The sequence below is a fragment of the Myotis brandtii genome, unplaced genomic scaffold, assembly GCF_000412655.1.
Source record: "Myotis brandtii unplaced genomic scaffold, ASM41265v1 scaffold1750, whole genome shotgun sequence".
Taxonomy (NCBI): Eukaryota; Metazoa; Chordata; class Mammalia; order Chiroptera; family Vespertilionidae; genus Myotis; species Myotis brandtii.
In genome coordinates this window covers 11,480-19,710 of record NW_005356477.1, presented here as the reverse complement: position 1 = coordinate 19,710, position 8,231 = coordinate 11,480, and the positions used below count along the sequence as shown (strand labels likewise).

The following is an 8,231-nucleotide window of genomic DNA, read 5'->3' as shown; positions in this document are numbered from 1 at the left end:
GCGGCAGCTTGTTGGCCCCGTCGCTGTCTCCGTCTCCGCTCTGGGCCTCACCTGCCCACTCAACCTCCTCCAGTCTGGTTGTGAACCGTTATGGCGTCCCGGCCTAATCTGCATGACAGTTTCTTTTTAAAATTATGTAGATAGATTATTTTGTGAATAATTATCATTTCAGCATGGTTAATTACAAATTATTATTATTATTTCTTTAATCTTATTGTTGAGATGATCACAGACGTCCCTCTTTGTTCCTCTACCTGGGTCCCACCCCACCCCAGGCTTTCATCACCCTAACACATCAGTTTTAAAAGGGCATTGGGTCATCTCGGAGGGGAGGCAGGGGAGGGTGGGGGGGTGGGAGGTAATCAATCAAAGACCTTGTATGCATATATGCATAACCCATGGGCACAGACAGTGGGGTGGTGAGGGCCTGGGGTGGAGGCCATGGGTGGGTTGGAGGGGGTCGATGGGGGAAAAGGGGGAACATATGTAATAGTTTCAACAATAAATATTTAAAAAATAAAATAAAATAAAATGGCACTGGGTCTGATTCTGGAGGTGGAGATGAGGGAGGAGGAAGGAGAACTCAAATGGTCACTACAGAAAGGTTGATGCCCTGCCCAGTTGCTCAGTGGTTAGTGTTGGCCCATGGACTGAAGGGTTGAGGGCATGTACCTTGGTGTTGGGTTTGATCATGCAGTTTTGGGTTTGATTGTGTGGGAAGCAACCAATCAGTGTGTCTCTCTCGTCTCGTTTCTCTCTCTCTCTCTCTCTTCCCCCCACTCCTTCCCTTCCACTCTGTCGGAAAATCAATAGAAAAAATATCCTCAGGTGAGAATTTAAGAAAAAGAAAGGCTAGTGATAGTTTCTGAAACCACTGAAATGGTAGCTTACATCTGTAAAAACCACAGTTCTGTTTATGTATTTAGAAGGTTTTAAAATTTTTGTTCCCCTCTCGATCCTTTACCTTTAGGAAGAGGATCAACAGGAAGAGGGAAGTTAATGACTGGGAAGAAGCTTCGTTTTCACCTATTTTAAGTTTCTCTGGAGCCTTTCAAAAGATCAAAGAACGTTTTAAAAATATATTTTTATTGATTTCAGAGAGGAAGGGAGAGGGAGAGAGATAGAAACATGAGAGAATCGGCTGCCTCCTGCACGCCCCCTATTGGGGATTGAGCCCACAACCCAGGCATGTGCCCTTGACAGGAATCAAACCTGGGACCCTTCAGTCTGCAGACTGATGCTCTACCCCCTGAGTCAAACCAGTTAGGGCAAGAATTTTTTTTTTTAATCCACCTTTGCAATCAAAATTAGTTCAATTAAAAAAAATTTCTGCCCCGCTGGTGTGTTCAGTGGTTAGAGCATCATTGGCCCACACACTGAAGGGTTTCGAGTTTGATTCCCAGTCAAGGGCACATACCTGGGTTGCAGGTTCAATCTCTGACGCTGGTTGGGGCGCTTGCGGGAGGCAATCAATCCATGCATCTCTCTTACATCGATGTTTCTATCTCTCTCTCTCCTCCTCCTTCCCTCCCTCCCTTCCACTCTCTCTAAAAATCAATGGGAAAAATATCCTCAGGTAAGGTTTAACAACAACAAAAATCAAATGCTTGCTTTGTTAAAATGTATAAAGGACTAAGGTATCAATACTTGCTTTCTGTTGAAATGTCATTGTTAAGAAATTACTGTTTCTACTATTTTCAAATATGTGTTTAATTTCTGGTGATACCAAAAGCTCATTATTTCTTCTGGCATCCTTTAATGAGGTCAAATTTCTGTGTTGTCCCCTCGTGAACTGGCACCTATGCTTTTTATACCATGTCATTATTTTGCTACTTGACTGTAAGATCAAGAAGGGCAGGGCTGTTTCTGCTCATCATTGTTTCCCAGTGTCAAATACATGGTTTGACCTATACTGGAAGCTTAAGAAATATTTATTGATTCATGCAGAACTAGTATCCCTAGCTTTGCTACAAACTGGTTGTGTGATCTTGGATTAGCCTTGGACTATCCAAGCTGTTCCCACCTGTGTACACTTGGGGCGGGGGTGTGTGTGTAACAGCTACCTTACGAGGAACTGAGTTCCCGCTTGCCAAAGATGACCGCTGGGACTTCTGGCTTCTCTATGTCCCCCTTGTGCCAAGTCTAGTTGAATTCAGGATTCCAACCAGGGCAGAACCCTAAGACCTCATACAATTCTGTAAGCTTGGAATGTCATGAATATATAATGAATTAATGTACAGAATTCAATAAATACTAGTTATTACTGCTACTATTAATACTTATTCACTGACCATTAGAAGAAATAAGACAGAAACAAAAACACCATGCTGCAAACATGGTGATGCTCTGAAGGAGATGCAGGAATATATGAAAAGGAAGAAAGCTAAGTTCTGAAGGGTCCGGAAAAGCTGCACAGAAAGTGGCTTTCCCGCTGCCTGAGGACGGACAGGGTTCTGCAGGTAGAGGAAGGAAAGAGGAAGAGCATCCCGGAACACACCTGTCATTCCCGAGCTCACTGGAGTTAAGAGAATGTCATTGGACAGTTCTTCTGGGAGCTCTCGGTCAGTTCCTTCTCCCTTTCTCCCGAGTGAACCTTCCAAATTCTCCTCTCCTCCATCCCTCTAAGAAAGTCCTACCCCTGCACACTCAGCAGAGCAGCCTCCTTCCCTGCTGTACACAGCACAGGAAACCAACAGGCACGAACCCCCTGAACTCGCCAGATGTAAGACATTCCGCCTGTCCTTTACCTCTTCCAGCCTCCTCCTCAATACTTAATTCATGACAAGTAATGTAAGTACAATGTCTAAAGACAATCAAGCCTAAGAAAATACCACCATTTCTAAGAGTATAGCATTTTTCTAATGAATCAGAACTGGTGGATTAAATAATGTGTTAATGCTTGGTTCACTGCCTGCCTTTACCTTGAGCTCTGCAGGCTTCTGCTCCTCTGAGGACTTACAGCGGGTGATCTCCTGCAGCTTCTGCTCCAGAGGCGCCAGGCACTTCTGCAGTTTTTCCTGAGGGTAGGAAGTGGGAGAGGTGGCATCTGGGATTGGCTGCCATAGCCTATATTCAGAGGTTAACCCATTTGTTTTAAACCATTTGTTTGCATCCTACCCATCTCACCAGCTCTTGAGCCAATTCCCTCCCTTGCCTGTCACTTGTGATGTTAACTTCTTACAGTTCTCTCTTCCTGCCACCAGCCTGAATCTATCACCCTCCTTGCTCACCATTTTTTTTTCCTATCTAGCAGAAGAGAAGATGTAAAATACCAATGTGGGACTAAATCTAGAATTAGGGTCTTACACGGGGGTAAATGTCCTCTTACTGAACCTCAGTGGTCCAGCGGTCACCAACCCCATCCACCTTCTAACTCAAGTAACTCCTATTACTGTCAAAGTGACCTTCTGGACCCTGATGTCCGTCTTTAAACTTGCATTTCCATTCAACTCTAACCACCTGCAAATATAATGAAATCTTACTTATAAACAACCTTAAATCTTATTTCCAAGACTAAAGGCCCGGTGCATGAAAATTCATGCACTGGAGGGGGCGTCCCTCAGCCAGCCTGCCCCCTCTCACAGTCCGGGAGCCCTCAGGGGTGGGAGGCGACTCGGCGATCAGGGAAGGCGACGCCCCACCACACCTCTGCTGCTGCCACTGGCGGCAGCACCTCAGCCGGTCCTGGTTACCTGAGCCTTGGGCGGCCAGGCAGCCGCCATCCGAGGCTTGCCTACACCTTGGGCGGCCCTGGGTGGCTGGGCAGCCGCCATCTGAGGCTTTCCTGTGCCTTAGGCCGGCCCTGGGCGGCTGGGGGGCTGAGGGGATTGGGGGACTCCGGAGGCAGGCGTGCGGCTGAGGGGACTGGGCGCTGCTATCTTTGAGGGTGGGGTAGTCAATTAGCATATTCCCTCCTTATTGGCTGTGGGGGCGAGGGTCAATTAGCATATTCCCTCTTTATTAGGATTTTATTAACATAATTAATTAAACTACTTGATAAAGTGCTAAGACATTAGCAGCTCTAATTTCTGTTACTCAAACATTTACTCTCTGTCCCAGCAATAATTTAAACCAGATGTCATGTTATCCATTATCTGGGGAAGATGCAAATAACAGACTGGTTCAGTCTAAACTGAAATGAGTCTTCCCAGTACCAATGGGAAGGGAAAGGATACTCTGAGCAGGGGACAGAATGAGGAAACCAGACCACTTTTCAGTTCTTCCTAACGTGGGTCTTCTCTATGTGTTCTCATTCATTATGAAAAATACTAGAGGCCCTCGGCCTGGCCTGCATCCTCTTGCAATCCGGGACCCCTTGGGGGATGTCGGAGAGCTGGTTTTGGCCTGATTCCCGCAGGCCAGGCCGAGGGACCCCACTGGTGCATGAATCCGCGCATTGGGCCTCTAGCATGCATATAAGATCTTTGCTTAATCTCTTTCTGCCCTCCCACCTCCCCTCTGAGATTCATTAGTCTGTTCCATGTTTCCATGTCTGTGCGTTGAACATCTGCCCCCTGGTGGTCAGTGTGCATCATAGCTACCGGTTGAATGGTCGAACGGTGGCTTAGGCTTTTATAGATAGAGAGTAGAAGCCTGGTGCACAAAATTCGTGCGGGGGGGGGGGGGTGTCCCCTCAGCCCAACCTGCACTCTCTCCAACCCGGGACCCCTTGGGGGTGTCCAGACTGCCGGTTTAGGCCTGATTCCAGGGATTGGGCCTAATCTGGCAGTCGGACATCCTCTCACAATCTGGGACCTCTGGCTCTTAACTGCTCACCTGCCTGCCTGCCTGATTGCCCCTAACTGCCCCCCCTGCCAGCCTGATCACCCCTAACTGCCTCTGCCTGCCAGCCTGATCACCCCTAACTTCCCCCCCTGACGGCCTGGTTGCCCCAAACTGCTCCTCTCTGCCATCCTGGTTGCCCCTCACTGCCCGCCCCTGCTGGCCTGGTCACCTCCAACTGGCTCCTCGGCCTGCCTGGTTGCCCCTTACTGCCCTCCCTGCCAGCCTGGTCACCCCATACAGCCTGCCGTTCAGGCCCCCCTTGCTGGCCTGGTTGCCCCCAACTGCCCCCCTTGCTGGCCTGGTTGCCCCCAACTGCCCTCCCCCCTGCCAGCCTGGTCACCCTCACTAACCCCCCTACTGGCCTGGTCACCCCATGCAGCCTGCTGTTCAGTCGTTTGGTCATCCCTCCCCCACTAACCCCCCTACTGGCCTGGTCACTCCACGCAGCCTGCTTGTCCAGTCGTAGGCAACCATCTTGTGAGGGGATGATGATTAATTTGCATATTACCTCTTTATTATATAGGATGTTATAGTCCAAGATCCCTCATGCTCAAATGTGTTAGAAAGGTCAGAGAGAAATTTTGGGGTACTCCTCACCACTGTTCTTCATGCTTGAGGATAACTGGGCAGATGTACTTTGTGTCCCCTGTGTATGCACCTTAGAGGGAACTACAGAGTGAGACCCAGACACAGTCTTGCTCTCAGGAGCTTACGATCCTCTACCTAGAGAGTCTCCCTCTACTGTATTCCTCCCTTTGCCCCACGTTGACTTCATGTGTCTGGTTCCCCACCTTGTACTCCTGTGTGGCGTCATCCAGTGGTGCGACGTTGTGGGCCCGATGGGTGTGGGAAATTGCACATATCAAACATACAGCCTCCTGGTCCTCATAGCAGAAGAGGCTGAGGGCCTCATGATGCTGAGGGCAGAGGCTCTCATCCCGGATCTTCCGCTTGACAGCTTGGAGCTGCTTGGCAATTTCCACCATACTGCCTAGTTGACGATTAGGCCGGAGACTGCGGTACCGGGAGGTCTTTCGACAGACTGGACAAGGAAAGTCCCTCTCTAGGTCCTCCCACCAGCGGGTGATGCAAGCTTTGCAGAAGTTGTGCCCACACTCAATGATGACAGGCTCCTTCAGGTACTCCAGGCACACAGAGCAGCTGGCCTCCACCTGTAAGTTCTCCAGAGCTGCGGCTGTGGACGCTGCAGAGGCCCCAGCCTCTAACAGACTCGTCTCTGCCATTATTTAACTTAGGGATAGGAAGGAGGCAGAGAAAAATGTTAGTTGGAGGTTTAAATCTTTCTTTTTCTGCATCCCTGCCCCAACATTTACCCACATGTAAAACCCTAATTCTAGATTTAGCCCCACGTTGGTATTTTACATCTTTTCTTCTACTAGATTCAACCTCGCTTTTGTTTCTCTAGCTCCAAAACTTGTGACTCCCAGCCATCAATCTAATTTTTTTTCCTATGCAGCAAACTGATTATTCCTCCCCACCTCCCCATCTCTTTTGTCTTTTGCCTCTGCTTTCCCTTGTTAGAAACAGAGGCTTCCTTTAACTGTAGCCCAACATACTACTGATCCAGGCTCATCCCACTTGTATCGTAAAACCAATTTTCTAGACTGGGGGTGGGGAATCTTTTTTCTGCCAAGGGCCATTTGGATATTTATAACATCATTTGTGGGCCATACAAAATTATCAACTTAAAAATTAGCCTGTTAAAAAAAAAAAAAGGAAACAATAAAAGAAAAAAAATTAGCCTGCTATATTTGTCAAACATTTAATTAACTCACACCTAATGCCCTGACAGGGCCAGACCAAATGATTTTGCAGGCCTTATATGGCCCATGGGCCGATGTTCCCCACCCCCGTTCTATGCCTAGTCTGACATATTTTTCTAACGGATGAAAAAGGAGTTTGAGAAAGTGCAGTGCTATAAAAATCAAAGTATTAAGATTTCTTAAATTAGATGTATTTTAAAGTTTAACGTCACAGAATTTTATTGCAGTAGTCCACTGGAGCCTAAGCCAGATTCTCTGCCACTGTTCTCTCTTTTAAATAATAATAAGCAGAATTAGTTAGGCAAGGGTAACAACCTCTTCTTTTTAGGAAAGTCTGATATGATTCTTCCTTTTATCATATTAGTCTAGAGCAGTGGTCGACAAACTGCGGCTCGCAAGCCACATGCAGCTCTTTGGCCCCTTGAGTGTGGCTCTTCCACAAAATACCGACTTGTGCGCATGGGCCACGAAGTTTCAATCGCACTGTACGTGCGCACCCGCACGTGGTATTTTGTGGAAGAGCCACACTCAAGGGGCCAAAGAGCCGCATATGGCTCGCAAGCTGCAGTTTGCCAACCACTGCTCTAGAGGAAGTGTGCTCTCCTCTTGGAATGAAACGATTTATACAATATCCCAATTCTATTTGTGCATTTGGACATTTAGAACTACTGAAAAGTGATAAATTCATGGCAACTATACTAAAGAGTGTATTACTGAGCCCAGGCCAATAACTTCAACTTCTTGAAAAGAGGGCCGAAAAGTCTCTTTTAAATATTCAGCAGTGACTGGAGTCTTATGAAACAGCTATCAATAACGAATTCCTTGGACACACTGTGCGTCCAGCTAATGGGTATTGGATGGCTGGGGAAGAAAACTAAAGAGGCAATCAAAATCTCCCTCAAGTGAAGCCTCCAAAGAATGAGAAGTGTATCAAAGAGGTTTCTAAAGCAGAAGGCTGGTCCTCTGCTGGTAAAACGTCACTTTCACCCAAGAAATGGCTGATTTCTCTATCTTCGTGACCCCTCCTGTCCACCTTCCCTCCCTGCATGGGGCCGGACAGAGGGAAAGCAATTGGGTAGGCCTGTGTTGAGAGGGAACTGGGTTCATAATGACCCTCATGCCTGTATACATTGAGGGCGCACATGAGGTCTTTAATTTGGAGGAGTAACTAATTCGAATCTCAATTCCTCCCTCGGCCAGGAGACTGTGCAGCCCGCGAAGCGTCCCCACCGAAGGGCCCCGGTCTCCAGCACAGGGCAGCCTCCTCCCTGGCGGACCCAACTGCATGCAGTGAGGGACTGGGCTGCAACGGGGGCGGGAAAGCACGGGGAGGTGAGGGAAGGAGGCGAGGACTTGGGGCCGCGGCGCCGCCGGGCTGGACCTTTCTCTCCCTGTTCCTCGTGTCTCTGTCGAAGCGCCAACTCCAGGCACGTCCTCATTTGCGTCTACACTGTCCGGGGCCCCACCTGGCGACCCCATCCTGAGCGTGGGCCACAGCTCGGTCCCACCCCGTCTCCATCTTCTCCCGGCCGGTCAGGCGCCGGGGCTGGAGAGGGGAGAGGTTGGCAGGGAGGGAGGGGTGCGTGTCCAGGAGCGGAGGACTGAAGGTGGGGTGCCCGCAGCCGGGGCGCAGCCGAGACCCGCGGGGACGGCGTCAGTTTC

General features: G+C 48.8%; 1 protein-coding gene across 1 annotated transcript in view; it reads right to left on the bottom strand.

Moving 5' to 3' along the window:
- LOC102263286 (E3 ubiquitin-protein ligase TRIM39) overlaps positions 1–6,395 on the bottom strand; it is a 13,585-nt gene extending 7,190 nt beyond the window's left edge. The window contains exons 1-2 of the mRNA XM_005863244.2: positions 5,577–6,395; positions 2,922–3,017 (exon numbers count right to left, since the gene is read on the bottom strand). Of these exons, the coding sequence (XP_005863306.1) occupies positions 2,922–3,017; positions 5,577–6,029 (549 nt within the window). The 5' untranslated portion in view covers positions 6,030–6,395. The remainder of the gene's footprint in view (positions 1–2,921; positions 3,018–5,576) is intronic.
- Between the last annotated feature and the right edge of the window lie 1,836 nt (positions 6,396–8,231).